We start from the raw sequence: 24,747 nt of genomic DNA, 5'->3' as shown, positions 1-24,747 counted from the left end.
TTATCAAGTTTTTTTTATTTTTACTTTTGTTTCTCATGTATGTCTTGAAAAATACAGCCTTTTGTGTAAAATTCAAATGATATTTTCTGCCTGTTTTTAAACGTTGATATTGAGTTGATGTCGAAAATTGTGTGTTCTTAAACAGCCAGTTCTTCTTAGTTCACTATTTGCACTGCATTTCTTATAATTTTCACTCTAAAAAACGTTAAGTTATAATAAGAAAAGTAGATTTTCTTAGGTCGGGCTGCAGCATTCTTGAGTTTGAGAAAAAGTGCCTTAAGAAAAACCTTTGCAGTTACAGTTTAAAACTCTGATCCCTCCTTACTCAGACGTGTCTCCAACTCTCTCTCAGTGCTTTTCTCCTAGCATGCTAACAGCTAGCCCCAGCCTGTCTAATCTTTTTTCCAATAGCGACTCACTGATGCGTTGAATCTGCCCTGGAGACGGAGCGCTAATCACAGGGTGTATTATTGTAAAACGCAACAATGACAAGAAAGCCCAAAGACAAAATGCATAAATCTTTTTTTTTTTTTTTTGCTTTGAGTTGTCGTTTCCATCCTGTAGGTTAAGAGTTAAATACATATTATAAATATGCAGCCTGAGGACGTGTAATCAGGACGGCTGGAGACTGAATTTCTCAGCGTTTAGCACATGGAATAAATTATACAGTATATGTGTGTGTAGTATGTCTGGTGTATCACACAGCTGCACTGCCTTCATAACACAGGATGAAATAAATGTATTAAAAACAGATACTTCAACAATGATCCAACATTAGTTTTTACAGAACAGGTAAGAGACCCAATGTCTTCTCATGTAAATCTGTTTGTGAACCACTTTAATAAAGAAGTTTGAAATTAAAGCAGAAGTGAGTGATATATTTGTGTTAATATAAGTCTTAAATAGTTATATCTTCCGACAGCAATCACTTACATAGAGTGTTTGGACTGAAACACGGGTCTCTCAGTCCCTCTGCTCTGCTCTGAGCCGAAGAGAAAACATTTATCGTATCCTACAGTTTTTATCCAATGAGGAGAGAGAACGGCATGCAGGGCTGTGTGTGCAGCCAAGGAACGCCGTGAATGTGGTGACGTAGCGACGAGGACTGTTATGGTGTGTTCAAGGAAACTCGTATTTTTCCGACCGTGAAGTGGTACCAGTTCGATCTGGTACGAGTTCACCGGTCGGAAGTTATGAGTGGCCGTTATAGTGACTTTCACCGGTAAAACAGGTCGGAAAAACACGAGTGGGTTGCCTGGAACGCTACAAAGTCGTAAGTTGTGACTTGAAGCTGTAATTTACGATTTCAAAAGCCTGCCTGGAACGCAGCATTAGCCAAAACGACCGGATCGCTTACTTCTGCTTTAATTATGGAAAGAATTACGGTCCAAACTGGAGAAATTAATGCAAAACACACAGAGACACAGGCTGTTGGATATTAAAATTGATACATAAAGCCAATCATGTTCATCCATCAGTTGAGATAATGCAGATGCAGCACAGTGGAATAAGTAATAAAAACAAAAATATTGATAATCAGTGTTTTGAACTTCAGGGCCCAGTTGTTCAAAAGGTTTAATCTGGATCAAAATTATCCGGATTTTGAAATCCCCCTTTTTTTTTTTGCTATCCAGGATCACATAATCTATTTCATTCATATCTCATTATCTATTTTCCCATGTATTTCAAAATTCAAACTTCAGATTTCATTAAATTATCCAGTAGTTTGGGAGAAGTTCTTCAATTGTGAAATAATAAGTTAACTTTATTTACTTATCATGTTTTACTTATATGTTATGGTTTAAAAATCAGGTGCAAAATATAAATCAAAATATACTACATTATAAATATTGTTTATTTGATCAGTTTGAATGTATTTAAAAAAAAACATTTTGTTCCTGAAATCCACCTTGAATCCATCCGACGGCTGGGATCAGAATAATCCTTATTTTTTGAATCAAAGTTTTCCCCGATCCCACTAAAAAGTTTTGAACAACACAAACTGGGGGTTTGATCCAGATTAAAACCAAGATTGGATTACGTGATCCAATCCAATCTCAGAATCCGTTTTTAGTTGTGGATAACCCATTTTAAAGATTTGATCCAATCCATTATCCAAAATCCGATTATATTACCTTTCGAACAACTGGGCGTTTGGTATTTGTGTTTTTTTCTTTGTGGATTTTAACACAGTGACTCTGGTCCTTATAAAAAGTTTAGTGAATATTTTGACTTCTTCTATCAGAGGCTGATCTTTCTCTTCACACTGGCAACGTCTTCTCTGATGGTTTTATCCTCTCAGACAGAAATCTCCTCCGGCTCTTTCTGTGGTAGAGAACAGGTCTGTTGCTCCCTGCTGGTCGAGCTGTGTAACTGATGTTGAGCGTCGTTGCTGCAGCTGCTCACCAGCAGAAATACTGTCTATCTCCCACTTTAACCTGTTAAACTCTGACTGAGTTCACAGGTTTCACATTAACTAACAGGTCACAGGTTTGATCTCTGTTTCCACGAGACCCACTGACCTGCTGCTGGTAAAACTCTGCATGTTTTTCAAAATAAAGGTGTCAAACACACGAGAACAAGGAAGCTGGAGAATAATTACCTGCACAGGTAGAAAGCTCATTTCTGTTTTTATAGAGCAGCAATGTTTTAAACAGCTTTAAACAGTCACAGCATAGAGCTCAATCAGCAGGAACAGGATGAGAAACTCTCATTTTGTTGGGACTATAATAATTTAAAAATATTTATTATGTTTGTGCCTCCGGTCCATTTGAAATTAGGCTGATTTTTTTTTCAAAAAATAACAGACAGACACATTAAAAAGATTGTTTTAATACTTTATATGGATGCATAAATGGAAGATTCACTAGTCTAGTGTTTCTCTGTCCTGATTATCTGAGGAATAACTGCACAGTATTTTATTACATAGAGGTTTTTTTGTCTTTATTGGCAGTGTGTACTTTCAGGATTCAATAACCCAGCGTGCAGGTGTTAGAAATGTGTGTAATTCATATTCCATTACCGTAACAGTGATAAAAAAAAATTGATTATTAGTGTGGTTTGAACTTCACCGTTAGTGCAACTGTTACATACATGCTTGCATATACATACAGTATGTAAGCATATATGTATATATGCTTTTTTCTCCATTATCTGTGCAGTGTACATCTATTTAAGTGCTGTTTCATTGTGGGTTAACACAGTGATAATACAGTGTTTTTTTCTTCTTCCTCTGTCAGACAAACTGCCTGAATATTGTGACGCCATGTTTCACCCTCTGTGACTCTCTCTCTCTATCAGCGGCTGATCTTGTACACGACGTCTCCGACCTGCAGGATCCCCGTCTTCTTCACGGTGTGCAGCTGCCCGAACAGCGGCGACTTCTTGTAGATGTGCTTCTCGGACGGTTCGCACAAACGATAGCTGTGAGACAAAGATGAGTTCAAAGGTGTTTAAGAGTGAAATCAAACAGGGAGATTGGCAACTATAAGTAGCATCAGGAGTTATACTGTTTATCTTATATAATAAAAAAAAAAAGTTTACAATTAGATTAATTTTAATGACCCAACTCTCATCAACAAGATAGAAACCCCATAAAAATAAAGTAAAGATAAGAAAAACTATATTCAGGAAATAATGGAGGTTTTCTAGTGAAGCATAAATTATGAAAAGAATAAAAGATTAAATAAAACAAAACGCACTGAAGCAAAAAGTACATTTCAGCTCAAAATCTCAAACATGCCTGATCGCCACAAAACAGTAAAAAGCCAAATTTGAGCTTTTTCTGCTTCACATGCGTTTGTATTAAATCACACAACCAGCTTTGTTGCAGCGATTTTCATTTCTGGGTTTGAGGAAATAAAAAACCAAGCTGTGCATGTGATTTAAATTCAGGAAAAACAAAACAAAAATGATTTAAGTCTACTGGATGGAGTCACACTCTATAGACTTTACACATTAAAATTTGTGTGAAGCTGTGTGAAGCTGTGTGAAGCTGTGTGAAGCTGCGGACTGAGACAGGAGTGAGTGTGCAGCTCGTTCCTCGCTCACACTGCAGTAGAAATGTAGGCGGCTACAGCAGAGACACAACACGATCTCCTGCTGCTTTGTGGGTAATGTAGGCACCGTTGCATGAGTCTGATTATTTATTGATAATTTAATAACAAGCCCCGTGTTTAAAGGGATAGTTCACCCAAAATTCAAATTTCTCAAATTTCTCATTATCTACTCACCCTCATGTCGACTAAGGGCTGGGAGAAGTTTCAGAGTCCTCCGTGCCTTCTCTGAGTTGCAGCGGGGCTCCGTGCAGCACTGCATGTCCATATGACGGTTGAGAACGGAGCTCACTTTTCTTCGTCCAAAAAGACACACCAAAAAACATCCAAATACCTCCATACTGCTCGTCTGCTCTTGCATTGAAGCCCCAACATGAGAAATTGTTCCGAAAAAAATTAAATAAGTCTATATTTTAAGCTCCCGGAAGCTCCCAGTGTTGCTCTGCCGGAATCTCGCGCGATTTGCGGAGCCGTGAACTGGGTGTCAATGCAAATCGCGCGAGATTTGGACGGACCAGGAAGAGCAGTGCTGGGAGCTTCCGCTACAAACAAGCTTAAAACATAAACTTATTAAAAAATTTTCGGAACAGTTTCTCATGTTGGGGCTTCAATACAAGAGGGACATTACAGACGAGCAGTATGGAGGTATTTGGATGTTTTTTGGTGTGTCTTTTTGGACGAAGAAAAGTGAGCTCCGTTCGCAACCGTCATATGGACATGCAGTGCTGCACGGAGCCCCGATGTAACTCAGAGAAGCCACGGAGGACTCTGAAACTTCTCCCAGCCCTTAGTCAACATGAGGGTGAGTAGATAATGAGTGAAATTTGAATTTTGGGTGAACTATCCCTTTAAGTCTTAACTAATAGGGACACACTGGAGCTTAAATATAGCTGTGACTTTCAAATTAAGTGTTTTTCGCTGGGTTACAATGAACTGAAGTGACATTTTATTTTATTTTGGCGGTCATCACTCCTCAGATGTTAAATGGCCGAGGTTTCCCAGTGACCCACCTGTCTATCGCTTCTTCTCCTAATAATTAAAAGCTGCTAAAACCGTCCCAATCCTCCAATCTAATAGAAAATGTCCCAACTGAGCAGAAAACCTGGCAACACTGATTACCACCACCACCACTACACAGTTAAATATTGACCTGTAATGTGTAATACTGAGTTAAAGCTTCACCTTTTCAGTGTTTCCAGTGGCTCTTTTCTGTTGATGATACCGGTCTCGGGGTCGACTGTGGTGAAAATACACCTGCAGACGACAGAAGTTACAGTTTGCAAGTGATGCATTTTCACATACATCAAATGCACAGACATTTAATCTGACAGATCATTGGCAGGTTTAATTCAAACCTTACACCGCTGCTGCAGATTCAGATTCCTTGTTGGTAAATGAAGTGATTGTATCTGTGTATCTGTGTGTGTGTGAGAGGAGCAGCAGCCATGTTACCTTCCACATGACATTACACGCTGCAGTCGCACGCTGCCAATCTGGATCTCTTCCCACGAATCCTGAAAAAGCAAAGCAGTTGGTTTTGGAGTTGGAGATAAATTTAGTCCACGCTGCTCACACTGAAAAGGGCGAGGGATGAGTCAGAAGAACCAAATGATCATTTTTCAGACTGGAGGGAAAAATAAAACAACACAATAAAAAGGCTGTCGCTGCTGCAGCACATAGGATCTGTTATTTTCCAAGATGCTCTCTGGTTTCTAACGTCCTGACTTGACTCTCTGATGTGTTTTTATTTGTTCATGTTCAGCAGGTTAAAGGGTTACGATAATTCACAAATTTTTCTACTCACCGTCATACCAAGGAAGGGTTTGGAGAACTTTCAGAGCCATCAAAATGCTTTTGGAGTTCCAGGGGGGGGTCCGGCTGGCAACGGATTTTAGAGATAATGGCGGCGGATAGAGTTCACTTTTGAATCGTCCAAAACACACACTATGAAACATCCAGATACCTCCATACTGCTCGTCTGTACTGACCCAAGTGTCCTGAAGCCGCCACATGAAAAAGTTTGCATGCGCGAGATCTGCTGCAAGATGTTCTTCCGTGTTTACATCATATATCCAATGGTTTACAACAACGAACGAACATCTTGCAGCAAATGACATCAACAGAGCCACTGGGAGCTACTGCTACAACAAGGATAAAAACAGAGATCAAATTATTTTTTTCTGAACAATTTTTTCATGTGGCGGCTTCAGGACACTTGGGTCAGTACAGACGAGCAGTATGCAGGTATCTGGATGTTTCATAGTGTGTGTTTTGGACGATTCAAAAGTGAACTCTATCCGCCGCCATTATATGAAAATCCGTTGCCAGCCGGACCCCCCCTGGAACTCCAAAAGCCTTTTGATTACTCTGAAAGTTCTCCAAATGCTTCCTTGGCATGACAGTGAGTAGAAAACTGGTGGATTATCGATTTTGGGTGAAGTATCCCTTTAAAAGGTATAATATGTAGGAATTCCCCTCATCTAGTGGTGCGGTTGCATATTGGAACGTATTCTTGATGTTGCATTCACGTGAAATGGGGCAGACGTCAGACAGACAACAGACGCTGCATGTAACAGGATAAACAAGCGTCTATGTAAACAAGTGGTCCACCAGCACGAGGCAAAACAATACAGGCCTGACAACATGTTGTCATGGTGATGTGGTATTGTTTTACCGTCTTTCTCTCCTGCTAACATTTCCATATTTCGCACATTCTGTGACAAACTGTAAACTGTTTTCTTGTCTGTAACAACATCTATTGCACGTCTGTCCGTCCTGGGTGAGGGATCCTCCTCTGTTGCTCACCCTGAGGTTTCTCCGATTTTTCCCTGTTAAAAGGGTTTTCCATGGAGTTTTTCCTCAGTGGATGTGAGGGTCTAAGGACAGAGGATGTTGTTACGATGCCATGTAAAGCCCTTTGAGACAAACTGTTTGTAAAAACGGGCTATACAAATAAAATTGCCTTGCCTTGCCTTGCCTTCTCTCGTGGAGTAAAATGACCTCCGGTTGGTTTGCCGACGGCCGTCTGCCTGACTGCACCTGAATGCAACACCAGTGCCTCCGTCCTTCCTCGCACTACACAGTGGTGACAGTTTTAACAGGCCGAGCCGACAGCTCCGCTGAGTTTCCATGGTTACCTACGGTCACACTGCCACTGAAAGTAAAAAATGGCGATGCAACATGGCCGCCTCGGTTCGGTGCGTCGCCCACTTATGTATTTGTAACGACTTGTAACAACTCATTCTAAGATACGAGAAAGCTTTCATTTGTATGCGGGTGAGACTCGACTTAAGTGAAATGCGTATTTATGAAAGCAATATTTGATTTTTGCTAATAAAAAGCCAAATAAGTTACATACTGAGGCTTTAAAGGAACCAGAGTCAGATTTTCAGAAAACAACTAACCTCATCGAACGCCTCGCAGTCGCTGATCACGATGTTGGGACGGAAGCGGTCCACGGTGACGTCCTTCTCCAACTTGCTGCTGAGGTCCTTCACGGACGCCTCGGACAGCAGCATCACAGGCCCGACGTCGCTGTACGCCACCTGCTGGAAAAGTGAGTAAACAACACCAGTTCAATGCCTTTACTTCAGAGAATCGATCGCAAAATAAGTAAGCAAATACGGAGAACTGGGAGCGTTAATGTACCTCGTCCTGTGAGAAGAGCGGCTCTATCTTCACTGATCTCCGAGCCCTCATCTCAGGTTCGAAGTGAACCAGTCGGAAAGTTTTCTCTGCCCCGAGGTAACGAGTGAGCCAGCGGGACGCCTCGTCGCCACAGTCCCGGCCCTGGATGTCAGCGCTGAACACTCTGCAGCACAAAATAACAGTGTAAACAAGGCGTTATCATTTATATTCATTTAAAGCAGAAGTAAGCGATATATTTGTGTTAATATACTGTAAGTCTTAAATAGTTATATCTTCCGACAGCAATCACTTACATAGAGTGTTTGGTCTGAAACACGGGTCTGTCAGTCCCTCTGCTCTGCTCTGAGCCGAGGAGAAAACATTTATCGTATCCTACAGTTTTTATCCAATGAGGAGAGAGAACGGCATGCAGGGCTGTGTGTGCAGCCAAGGAACGCCGTGAATGTGGTGACGTAGCGACGAGGACTGTTATGGTGCGTTCAAGGAAACTCGTATTTTTCCGACCGTGAAGTGGTACCAGTTCGATCTGGTACGAGTTCACCGGTCGGAAGTTACGAGTGGCCGTTATAGTGACTTTCACCGGTAAAACAGGTCGGAAAAACACGAGTGGGTTGCCTGGAATGCTACAAAGTCGTAAGTTGTGACTTGAAGCTGTAATTTACGATTTCAAAAGCCTGCCTGGAACGCAGCATTAGCCAAAACGACCGGATCACTCACTTCTGCTTTAATTGTTATTCTTCATGTAAAGATCCACAGTGCTCTCTTGTCCAAGCTTCTCCAGGTTTGGATTTGCTGCTTTTCTTTGTTTAATGATTGTAAACTAAATATTTCTGAGTATTGGACAGTTGGTCAGATGAGTGAAGACATTTCTCACTACACTACACTACTAGAAAATGTCCAAAAATGATCATAAAACCACAAAATGTACAAGTGTAACAGACGGTCGTGGTGCCAGGGTTGAACCGCGCTGACCTGCAGTCCATGACGGCGTTGTCGGGCTGTTTGAAGGGGAACCTCAGCTCCTCCATGTTTGGTCCGTTCAAACAGACGTGACCTCCCTCGCAGGTCAGAGACGCCAGCACCAGACGAGGCTCCTGTCGGCCCGTCACCATGTGACCGTCCTCTGTCACCACCAGCCAGTGTCTGCAAACAAACACACACACAAACACTCACACAACTGTGGATTTCCCTCGTTTGCACCATTTGGCAACTCCCAGTGTTCAGGCATTAAACCTGCTGCACCCTGAGCACGTGGAGAAAAAAAACACTAGATACCGGTAGTACTGATAACATCACAGGTTACGGTGGACACCGTGCCACTGCTGACTGTTACACCTGACTCTGAGGCTGCAACAAAACATGGCGGAGGCAGCGCAATGTGGAAAAATACAGGCTTCTTTATTGTCGAGATGGCACATCAAAAATCCAGTGGAGTGTGGGAGTGAATGTCAGGGGTGCGTGAGAAATCCCAAAGTTACGTAACGTAGGTTGGAAATTCAGGTAATGATTTATTTGCAAACCAGACGTCATGTTTTATGTTCTATTGCTGAATTAAGTTTAATAAGGGACAATGTGCAATTGCATTAATCATTTAAAAGAAAAAATGAAAAGATGGTTGCACCAGATTTAGCTCCCAGCTAATTTCCATCTGTACTAGTCCCTACACATAACATAAAAGTAATAAAATACACAGAATACAAGCTATTATACAAAAATGAGGCATAAACAGATACAGAATGACAATGGACAACATTTAGACAACAACATGTATGAGGTAGGCAAAGTGCAAAGTGCTTATAGCAGCAAGATGTTGATTGTCATATACTGTATGTGTGGTGGACACATACAGTATCAGTACAGTAACTGTATGTGTAGTGGACAAAGTGCAAAGTGCTCATAGCAGCATGATTATTCACAGCATTGATAGTAATAAATAAAGTAATAATAGGTAAAACATGAAAGTGGCAACAGTGGCAGATGTAATACCAACGATGGTAATTCTCAGTTACAAAAAATAAAAAATTACCAGCTATGGTAATGTAACAGATGTATCTATGGATATCAGATGAAAACAGAGACAAGAAGTGCTAACGAAAAAGAGAAACAGAATTAAACTGGAATGAATTTTGGCAATTTCCTCAGAAAAGCCTCAACATTAGTAGGGAAGACTGGGGTTGGTTGTCACACTTTTTAGTTTTGCGTGAATATCTCCTCATCAAAACATCCTGGAGTAGTCATTCCAACATTACAAGGTAGCTTAAAGTCTTGGGTTTCAATGGGTATCCTGCTCATTTCTGTATGTGTTTTTTATGTATGTAACGTGTTCCCTGTCTCCGTGCCAATTTCTCCCTGGTGGAGACCAATAAAATTAGCTGAACCTAACCTTCTCCAGATTATTTCAACATTTATTCATTAATCATCAAAGACATTCTGACACACCCCATCGCGGGGGTTGGTTCACACGCCATGGGGTTGGTTGTCACATATTATTGGAATGTTTCTGCTTGTAAACTGCTAGCAGTTTTGATGTGTTGTACAGCACTTTGATGTAAAGCGCTTTATAAATAAAATTATTATTATTATTATTATATTTCAATGGGAAAAAATGAAAAAAATCCTGGTTATTGTTAGAATAAAATGTTAAAGTGAATTTTTATTCAAATGACATGAAAAACACAGAACATAAACATGACACATGGGACTCGTGTTTTTTTGTTGTTAAAAATGCAGAACTCTGAAATCACAGCATTCAAGAACATCATAGAAAAGAACCATCATAGAATCACAATGGAACTACAGAAAATAATTCATAATGGTCGAACAATACTGCAGTGAGTCACTTAGCCTACTCTCTGAGAGACAGTGGTGGCTGATATCTATAGGGACTGGACAGTCCAATGATGCAGAGCTGGTGTGCCCACTGCTTGCACATGAAACACTGCTCCCATACCTCCTTTGAACGGCTGAGAGGTTGGCGTTGTCACATGTGACAACCAACCCCAACTGACCTGGCTAAAAACTGAGTTTACAACCATCCTGTAACAAGTTCATTACCAAATGACAATGAAAACTATAGCTTTCCCTTCATACTTTTTTTTATGGTCTCCATTTCTTTGTTACAAACCCATTGTGTAAAAGCCCAGAAGAAAAATAGTGAAGATCTTAAAATTTTCAAAATAACATGGGAAAAAAACAAAATGCTCTCATCTTTTTTATTTTTTATTATTATTATTATTTTTAATGCTCTCATCTAAAAGTTGAGTGTCAGACTAGAGCAAGGACTACGTAGGTGAACTCTGCTCTCAATTCTGATAATTTTAATACCAATATTGTGTGACAGGGCCCTTTGGTTGCTGAGTTATGATGAGTGTGACAACCAACACTTGTGACAACCAACCCCAGTCTCCCCTATAATTTTTTGTTTGTTTTGTAAGATTTCATCTTTTCTTTACCTCCTCCTGGTGGAAGTTGACTTCCACACACAAAAGCTTCAGAGCTAACATTAAAAATAGAGAAATTTTCCCATTTTTTCCCCCATATCATTCATTTTCAGCTGATGTGAAAATCGAATTAATCTGTTATTTGCATAATGTGTGCAGATGCATTTATTCACACACCAACAGCAAACTTCACTCCTCCTCTGATTGGATCTGTTGCACCAAGACACTCACCGATCCTGCAGCTCTCCAAACTTCAGGCCGATATTCTGGCACTCGGCGAGAGCCACCGACACCGCTTTGCCAGATTTGAGAGGGTGAATGAGGAGCTGCGACACTACGCCCACACGGACAACTTTTTCTGGCTTTCGCAGGTATTTATATCCGAGCCCGAGCCCCAGAGCAGCGACGCCGGCTCCTCCGAGCAGCAGCGCGGCCGCTTTCTTGTTCTGGGCCACGGCGTTCACAACCAGCTCCTTCAGCTCCATGTTGCTGCTGCTGCTGCTGCTGCGGCTGCTGCAGGCGAAGAGACTTTCTCCTCGGACATTGAACTCTGTCTGGGGGGACCGGGACCGAGCCCTCCATGTTGTGTAACGTTCACTGACGCTCAGGAAAACAGAAACACGCCTCCTCGCTTTGGGCTGATAGGCTGAAAGTTTTATTACTGACCCCACTCTGCATCCAAGAAACCATTCAGAGATTATAAACTGATCAATTTATCAGTCAGTTGTGAATTTGAATACGGGTTTCTTTTCTGCAAGTGTTTTATTTCAGTCAGTCATTAGTGCAAAAAATCAAAAATCAAAAAAATCAAACAGTTTTCCATGAAAATTAATGTCTTATGTATTGATAATGAAAATAATTGATGGTTACAGCTTTATTTTCTCTATATGAAATATTATATTATATTATATTTCTGTATATGATGCAATAATACAACCTTAGCTGAAGTTTTCTAACTTGAAACACAGAAAAGGAAAAGGAAAAAAAAGGGATTAAACTTGAATATGACACTTGAATTTTGGTTCCTGCAACAACACCAAGGTGAAGGACCAGACAATTTCTAACAAACTTGCAATACTGTAGGTCTATATTTAATTATCTAGACCCAAATGATATGTTATATTTAGATTGTAAAAATCCCCCTAAATTAAAAAATAAAAAACAAAAAACGTAGACATTTAAAGGGAGTTAACATTTCATTTCATTACATTTTCAGAGCCAAAGATTGAGCATTTCTTTTACATTACATTCATTAAGCAGACTCTTCTGTGCAAAGCAACTTGCAACAAATCCATTCAAACTTTACAGGAACAAACATTAGTAGTCATCAAAAGAGGAAGTGCATCCCTTTCAAAGTAAAAGCTCAAGGCATGATCTGTGCTACAGTACAAGTGGCAGATATCTCTGAAAAGCTGTGGTGAATGAATCATGCCTAGTTCAGTAAAAATAAATTACATATAGCAAATGAAAACATGGCAAACAAAAACACAACAAAGTGCACTTTGATTTTGAAATTGTAACACCTTGTGAGTTTTTAACCTGCCAGGGAAATTTTCCAAAACCAAGTGACGTAATGTCAACGATGACCTTCTCAGTGCAACTATTTCTGTCTTTGACACAGATACTCAGGTCTATGGCCAAAGTAGAAAACAGCAGATGCTCCAGCGATGGGGGGGCAATACAGGGATTTGTCAAATGGATACTCCTTCTGTTGCTTTTCTGTGCACGTCTAATGACTGAAGGCAGATTTGCAGGCACGGCGCCAGGCCTTCCAAGCTGGTTTGATGTTGTAGCGCACAAGCAAAATGTAGATAACGAGATACAGTCCTAATTGCTCTATTCTCAGCCACTGACACTTTGATGTTTTAATTCTGTTCTTCTTGGTGCACGCAGCGTTTTGGATTTTGTGCTTTTATAACAGATTTTCTCTGATCTTCTGCTTATCGTTGTTTCTTTACTGATGCTATTTCCTGCATCGCTGCGTCACTATCAATACACACAGTCAAACAGAGGAGAGGTTCCCAACCTGAGGATCATGTGTCCCACAACCCGCAGCCTCAGAAAGTCATATGCACCTGCTCACACCTTCCTCTAATATTTGTTTTCTTGGCACTTGGCATATAATAATTAAACTTTTACAAGGTAAAACAGTATTCTTGAATTTAACCAGTGTAGCATCTCATTCTGAACACACCCGACACCTGAAAGACACGACACAACTTGTTTCAGACAGTAACTTCTCTTTATGACTTCATAAGAAACATAAAAACAAGTGCATGTGTTATTCCCACACCTGACAAATGTTAATGAAACTTACAATGCAAACAAAGCCAGAAATAGTCCAGAGTGAAAAAAAATAAAATAATGCAAGGACATGTTATACAAGGAGTGGACAAAACGACACAAACCCAGTTATTTTCTAATAACGTTCAGTGTTTGGTGAAGTAGCTGCAGCTCAGTGATTTCATGTGACCTCTGACCTCTGTGTTTGGCATTATGTTATTAAGATTATTGATGACCCATCTCCATATATCTCTAAATATACTCACAAAATGGCAATTGAATGCATTAATTAAAGCTCCAGTTTGATACAAGAGGCTTAAAATGAATCCTACACTTTTCAGTGCTTGGCTCTAGTAGTTAATGTTGCTGCCGAATTGTACTACATTTTAATACTAAATCCTTAACATATGTATTCTAATTGCAAACATTGGAGACACTATATAAATAGCCTACAGTATATAACACCTCTCGGTAAAATGTGTCAGACTGAACGTGTACTCAATAAACCGGGTCAGTGTACAGTTTTATCTTGCCAGTTTGTGTTCAAGCAAAACAGCTCCCTTATAAACCAGAGACAAAAACACCTTAAAAACAGCTGGCGGGTCTATTTTAAGTGTAATTAATAATGTCAGAACAGTTTCTTAGGAAATTTCCTGGGAAGAACTAAGTAATTAGATTTTAAAAACATAATTATTTGTCTTTATTATTAATGTGCTTTTAATTGCTTGTAACTAAAACACACCTTTAATTACACCAGAAATTAATTACAAGACTGCACTAGTCATCATTTCTCAGGAACTAGAGTCATATTACATTATTATTCCCAGGAAAAGGATATTTGAAAATGAGTTTATCTATTACAATCTTAACAGAAACTATTATTATGGCTGTTACATTAAGGCCAGTACATGTACATGTTTCTTAAGCTGCAGTGAAGTCGTGTGTTCCCGTAATCTTGTCCACCCCCTCCCATCCCACCCACCCACCCTGTCCGCTGTGCCACATGACCATGAGTTGGACAATAACAAAGCATGACATCATGATAAAACGCCGTATACTTTTTGCCGTACTTTTTGCTCGTGACTGAGCTGCTGTAGGTTTGTCCGGACCTGGACTTCAGTCAGAATTCCCAGGGGGAAACCATCTGGACATGAACGGACATTTCTATACATTCAGCATCACCTTTTTTCCCTCACACAGCACATGTTGATAAAACAGCACGACGGCAGCTTATGCAACCAACATGGTATAGAAGAGAAATTCTTTAGATAAATCTCTGTAATTCGTTTTTGGCAAAAACTCAAAAACGAGTCACGAGTTTGTGTGGATCAACATATCCACACTGTTCACTGTGGGTGTTCTTTTCTATATAATAGTCCATATATTATTATTTTAAAGTAATTTGTGTGATGTATCTCAACTGTACACACATCCCTTGGCAAAGTATAATAAATAAATAAAAATGTTCTTGTAGTTATTTTTCAAGTAGTACAACTTTGCCTCCTGTCGTGACACAGAAAGGCTGGTTTACTCTATAGTGCAACACGATGAAGTCCTACTTTAAAACTAATACAGTACTTAAAATATAATAAAATATTGTTTTCTGGGTCTCTTATTGTTGAAATCAAATTCAAAAGCAGAATCACATTTCTTCCATTACCAAGTGTAACTCATGTAAAACCAGTAAGGTGCAGGTCTGTTTCATAAAATCAGTTTCTCAGCACGCAGCAGATGGAGATCAAATATATTTGCAGGGTTGTTGTTTTTTTTTGCCATTTTGTATCTGTGCTGAGTCACACAGGTGGGATTTCACCCCACAAGGAAAAAAAGATAAATTGTACAAAGTGAGAAAGAACAAAAAAAAAGAAAGAAAATCCACCTCCAGTTATTTAGAGTTAGATTTTTGCAAGTGATCCGAATATAAAACATAAAATTGTATGTAAATGTGTTATTGACTCAGCATTTTGAATTTATATCTTACATTTCTACTTCCCTTCAAATAATAAACAAACAATCTGTCATAGGGACATTTTCTCTGCATAGTGTATAGCCTACTCCTATTTTTCATACAGGTTTGATGGTAAACTGAACATATTTGGGTTTTGTCCTTTGCATTAGTGGCTGCCAGAAATGAAAACATTAATAATTGTCTTATTTCTAGACATAGAAAAGACAAAATAATGAATCAGGTCATTAGTTTCTTAGTTGTGTCATTTATAACACAGAGATGTTTGTGACATCTCACTGGAGGCAGCTGTCTGCAGCAGGTGTTGTTTCCTCTTTGATGCATTTCTCTCCCTGTTGCAATTTTTTGTTTCATTGTTTCAACATTTAACAAATCTCTTCCTTTTCTGAGTCGACAACAAAAACCAGCCAGTTTGTGTGAGTGTTTTAAATAAATCAAACATCTTTGGGGATTTAAAAACCCCCGTCGTAGCTGCCAGAAATAAACTTAACGTGACAACACATCATGTTGCCCACACACCCACCCAAAAAGAAAAAGAAAAATACAACACCAAACTCTAAAATTGGCAGAGAGAAACATAACTGAGGGTGGATTTTCTTTTTTCTTTTTTTACTTTTCCATCAATCACACACACACTCAGTCTATTGTGGGGTAATTGTCTGCGACTGACAACCAGCTCATTATCCATTGTCCAAACACAGAAAACCCTCTCCCATCTGCCACCACCACAGACGGCTACTAAAAATAGTTTGCATCCAGCTTCTGTGTGATCCAGATGTGATTTGGAAAAAAAAACAAAAAACTCTGCACACTTCATGTCTTTGTTTTAATAGTCAGTGAGTTCCTCACAGTCCTTCAGGTGATAACAAGCAGAGTGGAGAGAAATATATAAGAGTCAGCCCCCTAATATTTATTATAATAGACATATGAGATCTACATTTTTTTTTTTTTTTACAAATTCGGTAAAAAAACTCATTTGTTTCTATTTGCCAGTAGTTAGATGTGAAGATCGACACTGCACCACTTTTAGCTTTGCCTAGCCACATTAGCTTCGCCCAGCATAAAGACTAGAAACAGTCCCCCTCTCAGGGCCGGCCCTAGGATTTTGGTGGCCCCCTATTTTGTTTGTGGCCCTGCACTCTAAGCGCAAACACCAAATCACTGGTTAAAACTGAATACAGACATGTTTCTCCCCTCTGAGGTTTGAGGCCATCTTCTCGACTTTTACATATTTTCTTAAATTGATCTTTTTAAGATACTTGCAGATGTAACAATACTCAAGTGTTTTATGTCTAAATATTAGAACCTCCGCTGTAAGCACACTGAGGCCAATTTGTCCTAGAACACTGTATAAAGAAATAATTTAGGCCAAATGCTGGAAATTTGAGGTCTGCTTTTTGAAAAATGCCAAATCCCTTGTGAAAACACACCTTCAGTCATGAGAATGAACTGTTTTGGTGCTTGAAATAGGATATGAATACAATATAGAAGTGTAGAAAACAAGTCTAAAATGAAATTGCTTTTTGAGCACAAATGTTGTCATTCTGCCATTCTATTTTCACCAAATGTCTCAAATGTGAGATAAAAGAAGCTGAATATTGACTTCACATTACATATAAAGCTCATAGCGCGCACGTGCAGACCTCAGGATGTTTAAATGACTTGAATGAACCCCGGTACCTTTCTGATCATGTGGCCCCCCACCTAACGGCTGTGGCCCTAAACAACCGCATAGAGTGTTTATGCCAGGGGCCGGCCCTGCCCCCTCTTCACGTCAGAGCTCGCTAATTAAGACTTCCTGTTTACATTGGTACACATACAAACAGAAATCCCCCCCAAAAATGACAGTTTGTGGTTTTAGGTGAATTAGCACCGAGATCTCTCTCATAACAAACAAACTGAGTTTTATCAAGCTCCTCTGTTGGCGGCCATGGTGTGTGGTTGTTTATCAAATCACATCACATGATCACATCATTTCCTGTGAAACCATTAAAACCAAAACAAACTGAATGACCGTTTTTTTTACAAACATTTTTAGAACCACATGATTGTAACCATGACAACAAAAAACATGAAACGTTGAGGAAGTAGTAATTTCAACTTATTTTACTTATGTTATCTTTTATATTTCATCTTATTTTATACTTACTTTATCTTTTGCGTCTCCTACTGTTGGTGATTATCTACTAAATTGTTTTAGTGGCCAAACCTACTCAAACCATGAGTCACTGTAACTATGGTGACTATCAGAACCCTGGTGTTTGTTACGGTAACCATGACAACTGAGGTCAGTGACACTGCTATGAGTCCAAAAAAAAAGGGGGTTGTGAAAAATGACCTTTGACCTATGGTTGCAGCATCGGTTGGTTGTAGGACTCAAGACTTTGACGTTTTAAGCACTTGGTTTAATTGGAGTTAAGTTTTAAATTTCTAATGTTGTTTTATTCTTCTTTTTTTAGCAAGTAACGTCCTTTTGACCATCATTTAAATTAAAAAATTCGCTTTACCGCTTTACCGCAGCTTCCGCATTGTTCCTTTCCGGGTCAGAGAAGACAACAGTAGAGGGACTGAAGGCTGCAGCCGCTGAATTTGATGCACAGCGTCTGAGGCGTTTGTTCTCTGACCCGGAAAGGAACGCGGTACGTCTGAATTTTGATTTCATTTGATTGTAAATTGATGGTCAAAAGGATGTTAGCTACTTGTGACCACAGAACAATTTTAAAATTAGTCCGGAGCCCATTAAAGCAGAAGTAAGCAATATTTTTGTGTTAATATAAGTCTTAAATAGTTATATCTTCCGACGGGAATCACTTACATAGAGTGTTTGGACCGAAACACGGGTCTGTCAGTCACTCTGCTCTGCTCTGAGCCGAGGAGAAAACTTTTCTCGTATCCTACAATTTTTATCCAATGAGGAGAGAGAACGGCATGAAGGGCTGTGTGTGCAGCCAAGGGATGCGCCTGAATGTGGTGACGTAGGGACGAGGACCAATAGATCCATGACGAGGGCGGGGGCTGCTAACTCCATCGGCTGACAAGAAGTTATGGTGCGTTCAAGGCAGCCCGTAACTCGTGTTTTTCCGACCTGTGAAGTGGTACCAGTTCGATCTGGTACGAGTTCACGGGTCGGAAAAACACAAGTGGCCGTTATAGTGACTTTCACAGGCAACAGGTTGGAAAAACACGAGTTACAAGTTGCCTGGGACGCTACAAAGTCGTAAGTCGTGACTTGAAGCTGTAACTTACGGTTTCAAAAGCCTGCCTGGAACGCAGCATTAGCCAAAACGACCGGATTGCTTACTTCTGCTTTAATGAACATTGAAAAAACAATAGATTCTTGAACAAAAACCAATATAAACGTCCACACGCTGCAGTTGGGAGTGGATGGTATGAAATGAACTGATCATAGGTGACTTGATAGGCTATCTGATTGCGACTGGAAATGCCCTTTAAAATAAAGGTTGAATGTATGAATGAATGAATAAGGGTTGTTTGTTTACAGCCCATATGCTAAGCTAGGCTAGCTCCTGGTAGCCTACCTATCTTCTCATCTAACTCCCAAGAAAACAAACACAGGTATTTTCCAACATTTCCAAAACCGTTTTCTTTAATAAAACAATAACTCTACCTCTGAACGGCCTGAGAGTTCAAATCTGCTCAGGTCTGATGACAGATGGATTATTAAAAAAACATGAAGACAGTTGAAAACTCCCTTGACGCAGTGGCCCAGTGGATGAACTAAAAGTACCAGAAACACCTCAGAGTAGGCTACAGAAACCCTGCAGCAGCAGCAGGTGTAACAGTCAGAGCTGCAGAGTGTCTCATACAGGTTTTCACCATTTTGACCATAAGTTATCATGTGTTTTTTAACTTTTCCACTTGTGGCGTTACGTAATTCAGAAGTGTTTGTGACTGATGCACGGCTCCAATTTTGGGTAGAGAGCAGAGCGCTGAAAAAACAAAAAAAACTGTAACTGCACATGTGAGTCATATGATTTTTATCAGTAGCCTATGTGTGAGCTTTAACAAAGTTCTGCCGACACGATTTGTTTAAGGACGAGAAACATTTTGTTCGAGGACAGTTGTGTGAAGTGACGATGGGAAACAAAAGCAAGAGAATAATAATTACCAGAAACCTACATTCGCTGCATGAGGATGTTTCTGTTATCTTGTTTTTCTGTGCCACTGCTTCATCTCCTCGACCTAATGCGCCTCCTCCTACAGCTCCTGCTCTGCTTTCTCCTACAAAAACCGAGCGCACACACACACACACCACATCACATGCACTGCGGCGTGTTGATGTGTTGAAAATGTAGTGAGTGACCCAGATGACGTACACCTTCATGCCTACACCATTGTGCCTACATGACTCTCCAGAGCTCTGACACAAACACCGGGCGCTGTGCTCCCTCAGAAACATGTTTGAGTATCAGAAATCACTGTTTACAGTACTGCATGTGCTTTTTTTTTTATTATTATTCCCCCCTTTCGCTTTTCGCTCCTACTGTTGGTTCACTGGGATTATAGCACCACCACAAACATCTACTTGTATTCATGTCTTTGCTGCCAAACATGAGCTGTCCCCTTGGCAGCAAAGACGTATTGTGCTGTGTTGAAATCTGCTGCTGCGCTGAAAAGGCTAGACGGAGCTGCGTCTCTTGAACACCCTGAACGGAGAGAGGATGTGCAGACCTGTCGTTATGGAGCTTATGCTCGTGCATTGGCGCGGACTGCACACGCAGCCCGTGGACCCGGGCTCCACGTAGTGCGGGCAGTAGTTGCTGTTGTTCTGCTGCAGGTAGGCGTCGGAGAACGTGAGCTCCTGAGGGATCATAGTCGGTATCGAGCCGTGCAGCTTCTCCTTGCTCCGGTACCACAGGCAGGAGCAGATAGTCTGGAAGTGAAGCACCTCGGTGTACACGCCCTTTAAGTCTCTGGCCTTCGGGGCGTCCTCTGCTACGGGCGTGGACGAGGTCGAGGCCGAGACGGGGATCAGTCGAGCCACCTCTCCTCTGGACTTGCTGACGGACATCAGGGCCTTCTGCTTGGCGTCCCGCCGCTCGTCCTCGGTGTTCATGGTGAGGAAGCGCAGCACCACCAGGTTGAGGAACGCCCCGATCACCGTCAGGCCCATGAGGATGTAGACGAAGCAGAAGGCCACGTAGCGCGGGTCGTTCTGCAGCGCGTCGTCCTTCTGCAGGGCCACGTAGTCCCCGAAGCCGATGGTGGTGAGCGTGATGAAGCAGTAGTAGAAGGCGTGCAGGAAGCTCCAGCCCTCGCTGTGGGAGAACAGCGCGGCCCCCACGCACAGGGTGCTCATGCAGGAGAAGAAGCCCACCGTCACCATGTTCGCCATGGAGACCTCGGTCTGACGCATGCCCAGGCACTTCTTGGCTTGGTGCAGCAGGTACCTGACGAACGTGTTGATCCGCTCGCCGAGGCTCTGGAACATGACCAGGGTGAGCGGGATCCCCAGGAGCGCGTAGAACATGCAGAACACTTTCCCTGAGTCGGTGCTGGGCGCCGCGTGGCCATAACCTGCAGGATGGACGCATAGGTGCATCATGCATGAGTCATATTACAATGATGTCATCGTAGGTGCATGTTGGATTGGAAACAGATCCTCACATTAAAGGGATAGTTCACCCAAAATTCAAATACTACTCTCTACTCACCCTCATGTTGACTAAGAGCTGTGAGAAGTTTCAGAGTCCTCCGTGGCTTCTCTGAGTTACAGCGGGGGGTCCGCGCAGCAGTATTTGTCCATATAATGGTTGTCAATGGATACCAACTTCCTTCGTCCAAAAAGACACACCAAAAAACATCCAAATACCTCCATGCTGCTCGTCTGTAATGTCCCTCTTGTATTGAAGCCCCGACATGAGAAAATGTTCCGCTGGCGTGATTTGCACGGACACAGGAAGAGCAGTGAACCGAGACACTGGGAGCTTCCGCTACAAACAAGCTTAAAATATAGACTTTTTTCGGAACAATTTCTCATGTTGGGGCTTCAATACAAGAGGGACATTACAGATGAGCACTATGGAGGTATTTGGATGTTTTTTGGTCTGTCTTTTTGGACGAAGAAAGTTGGTATCCATTGACAACCATTATATGGACAAATACTGCTGCACGGACTGCTCAGAGAAGCCACAGAGGACTCTGAAAATTCTCACAGCTCTTAGTTGACATAAGGGTGAGTAGATAATGAGTGAAATTTGAATTTTGGGTGAACTATCCCTTTAATGGAAAACCCGGTCACACTATTCAGGCTCGACTTCGGTATTGTGAACTAACAGCTATGTATTTATAACTCCCACGCTGCTGTCAGCTGGGATGTTGTAGACACTGGAAATAAACCACAAAGTCATCACTTTTCTCTGCTCAAATTAGCCTTAATTGGCCTTAATGCGCCAACAGAAATGAAGCCGGAGCAGCGTCCTTAATGTTTTTTTTAGTAATCTGCAGTGTTCTGCAGAGTTGAAAAGGCATTTTCACTCCTTCTTCTTCTTCCATTTCCATTTCCCATACAATTACACACAGATTATACCTGGAGTCTGATATTTTGACCTAGTGTAGCCTTATAATTGACAGTTTAATCCAAAATAGAAAGAAAGAAAGAAGAATTGAAGGACTTAAGTTTTTGTCTAACAAAATAATAACCAAACCATTTTACTCTTAATTACTTCACCTAAAATAACAAGGACAACCTTAGTTAGATAAATGGATCATAGAATAATAAATAATAACTAAAGAAAGAAAGAAAGAAAAAAAAGAAAGAACGGCAAAGAGCTAGACATAAAATGCAACATTAAAATTGTGAATTTTATGCCCTAGAGTGGAGCTGGTTGTCTACTGTATGAATGAGAAGGTCGGTGGTTTGATTCCCTGCTCCTCTAGTCCACATGCATGAATGTATAGGTAGAAGTGCTTTAAGACTATCGGGTAAACACTACTAGGCTATATAAATGCACTCCATTTACCATGTTAAATATATAATGATTCACTTACATCAGCCATTAGAATAACTGACCCCAGTCCAAACACACTATGACTAACTCTATGACAGTGTCCTGTGAATAAGCTTTTAACAACACTTACTGTACACACAGCCTACGTTTATTTGTTTTAATAGCCAAGTTAAATAGATATAGAATAATGAATTCAAAGCTTTTTGTTTGTCACGGTCAAACACTAACACTACGCTGTGGCTTCAGGGCTGTGCTAAGCAGTTGAGATAACCTACTAATTACTGGACATTCATCAATTCCTATCATGCAAATTGTTTTAGTATTAAGTGAGTGAGGGGGGGGGGGGGGGGGGGGTTAATGTGGATTAGTGACCTCAACCCCTCTAATTTCCTGGCTACAGCCCTGTCCTGAGCTCCTGTATCAATGCAATGCAACCCAAATCCATATCAGCCTCATCTATGGCACTACATAGTAGCCTATACTTAAAATGAAAAGACAAAACAAAAAGCGTAGAGTTTTCTTTACCGATGGTCGTGATCACAGTGATGGCGAAGTAAAAGGAGCCGGCGAATTTCCACTGCACGCCGGCTTTGTGAGGTTTGAGGTGCAGGACGACGTGCTCCAGCTCCTCGAAGTTCTCTTTGGTCAAGTTGTATTTGCGCATGAGCTCGTACTTTCTGGCGTCGAGCTTCCTCTTGTGACTCTTCTCCTGCTTCGACTCCAGCGTCTCGAAGACGGCGGCTCCCACCACCAGGTAGGTGAGGATGCTGATGATGAGGGCGAGGGTCCGCGCGTTTTGTCTCTTCATGGTTTTTTTTTTTTTTTTGAAAAAATGGAAGCAAAAAGAAGAAAAAAAGAAATAGAAAAGAAAAAAAAAAGATTCAAGTATGTGCAGGTGGGAGCTGAGACTGAGTGCGACCTTCTCCTGACGGACTACTGATCCAACAGAGGAGAGGGGTGTGGGGGGGGACTTTGGAGACGGAGCTGCTCTCTCAGCACCACCCCCACATCACAGTTGGGTTGCTACTGTATTTGGACTATTTGTCACCGACTTATATTTAGATTTTTGCAGAAAAGAAAAGAGAAAAAAAAAGAAACACGCGGCCGGGGCAATCCCACAGTCAGACTGTCAGAGCAGCAACAGCAACAGCAGCAACAGTGGCAGCAGCTTCTTGCAAATCAGGAGCTCACCTTTGCAAATACAAATACTACACACACACACACACACACACACACACACACACACACACACTTAGAGTCACACACACCTTTTCTTTTCTTTTCCCCTGAAGCCAGAATAAACAGTTTGTCTTTTCCCTCCAAGGGCGCACACTCACACTCATCAGCAGCCGAGGTGATGGTTGGTTCAGGTAGGTAACGTTGTCAAATAAGACTTTAGTGTGTATGTATGATTCATGTGTTCATTCACAGATAAAATATTTACCCAGTGGCTATTTAAACAGAGCGGCTCTAACTGGCTTCACAAGTTGTCTAGCAACCTAATGATAACCCTCCTCCTGTCAGAGAGCAAACATCCTTCTTCTCCTCCTCACCGTGAACTGAACAGGCTGTGGTGGGATTCTTCAGCTCACACACACACATACACACACAACATGCATGCGCACACACACAACATTATGATGAAGAAGAAGCAGAATGAATAGTTTGTGTTGTTGTTTTTTTATTTTAAGACACAGGAGATGTGTTATTTTATATAATATAAGAGGGGTTGTCTAAACTAAAGGTGTATTCAAAGTCTAAATTAAAACCACAGGTTCAAGAGTTTTAGGAGACAGGTTGGGTCTGGTGGTAGGTAGAAGATGCTATAAATTGCATTGCATTATGGGAAACGTAGGAACCAGTGGTTTTTGGAACAGGAGTCATATACCACAGAGTTGGTATATACAGTATATTTTTTAAATAAGATGTGGCTTCTTTTAGATTTAGATTTGTGTGCGAAATACTGACTTGATACAAACAGGAATGCAGGATGCTTTAAATTCAAATCTTAAAGGAAAAGGTAATTACAATTAAACCGATTGCGGTGCGGTAAAAGCAGAAGCAAATCAAACACAGAAACACCTTTAAATGTATCCCTGATAAGACTTAAAATCATAAAACCCATTTATTTAAACATGATGTGAGATCATATGCAACTGGGAGGAGTTAAATAAATTGCATTATGTGGACACATGCATGAAAACAGGGGAAACTGGTAGTGGGGTAAATGATTCACAGAAGAATTAATCAAATCAATAGTTTTACTAATCAATCATTTATTGCTAAACTGTCTCTGGTGTCTGTTTCATTTTTTTTTTTTTTTTTAATCACTCTATTTAGGTTAAGGCAACTTTGGAAACATTTTTTTTTTTTTACACATAAAA

General features: G+C 40.8%; 2 protein-coding genes across 2 annotated transcripts; both read right to left on the bottom strand.

Annotated features, from left to right (window-relative positions):
* Window positions 1–2,828: 2,828 nt before the first annotated feature.
* On the bottom strand, window positions 2,829–11,670 carry marc1 (mitochondrial amidoxime reducing component 1). The gene is made up of 7 exons (XM_083997955.1): window positions 11,375–11,670; window positions 8,676–8,846; window positions 7,704–7,866; window positions 7,460–7,603; window positions 5,508–5,569; window positions 5,238–5,309; window positions 2,829–3,423 (listed from the first exon to the last, which is right to left on the bottom strand). The coding sequence occupies exons 1-7, from the start codon at window positions 11,626–11,628 to the stop codon at window positions 3,297–3,299; spliced, it is 993 nt and encodes a 330-aa protein (XP_083854081.1). The 5' UTR covers window positions 11,629–11,670; the 3' UTR covers window positions 2,829–3,296.
* An 8,361-nt stretch (window positions 11,671–20,031) lies between these two features.
* Window positions 20,032–23,171, bottom strand: kcnk3b (potassium channel, subfamily K, member 3b; the record flags this gene model as incomplete). Its single annotated transcript, XM_083998012.1, has 2 exons — window positions 20,032–20,930; window positions 22,889–23,171. The coding sequence occupies 2 exons, from the start codon at window positions 23,169–23,171 to the stop codon at window positions 20,032–20,034; spliced, it is 1,182 nt and encodes a 393-aa protein (XP_083854138.1).
* Window positions 23,172–24,747: the final 1,576 nt, after the last annotated feature.

Source organism: Trachurus trachurus, assembly GCF_905171665.1.
Source record: "Trachurus trachurus genome assembly, chromosome: 22".
Classification (NCBI taxonomy): domain Eukaryota; kingdom Metazoa; phylum Chordata; class Actinopteri; order Carangiformes; family Carangidae; genus Trachurus; species Trachurus trachurus.
The sequence above is the reverse complement of the archived record's forward strand: the minus strand, read 5'-3'. Positions and strand labels throughout refer to the sequence as shown.

Coding starts and splice junctions, on each gene's coding strand:
- marc1 (XM_083997955.1), bottom strand. CDS start 11,628: ATGGAGCTGAAGGAGCTGGTTGTGAACGCCGTGGCCCAGAACAAGAAA. Junction 8,847..11,374: donor TTTGGAGAGCTGCAGGATCG/GTGAGTGTCTTG, acceptor GTTTGTTTGCAG/ACACTGGCTGGTGGTGACAG. Junction 5,570..7,459: donor ACTGCGAGGCGTTCGATGAG/GTTAGTTGTTTT, acceptor TTGCTTTTTCAG/GATTCGTGGGAAGAGATCCA.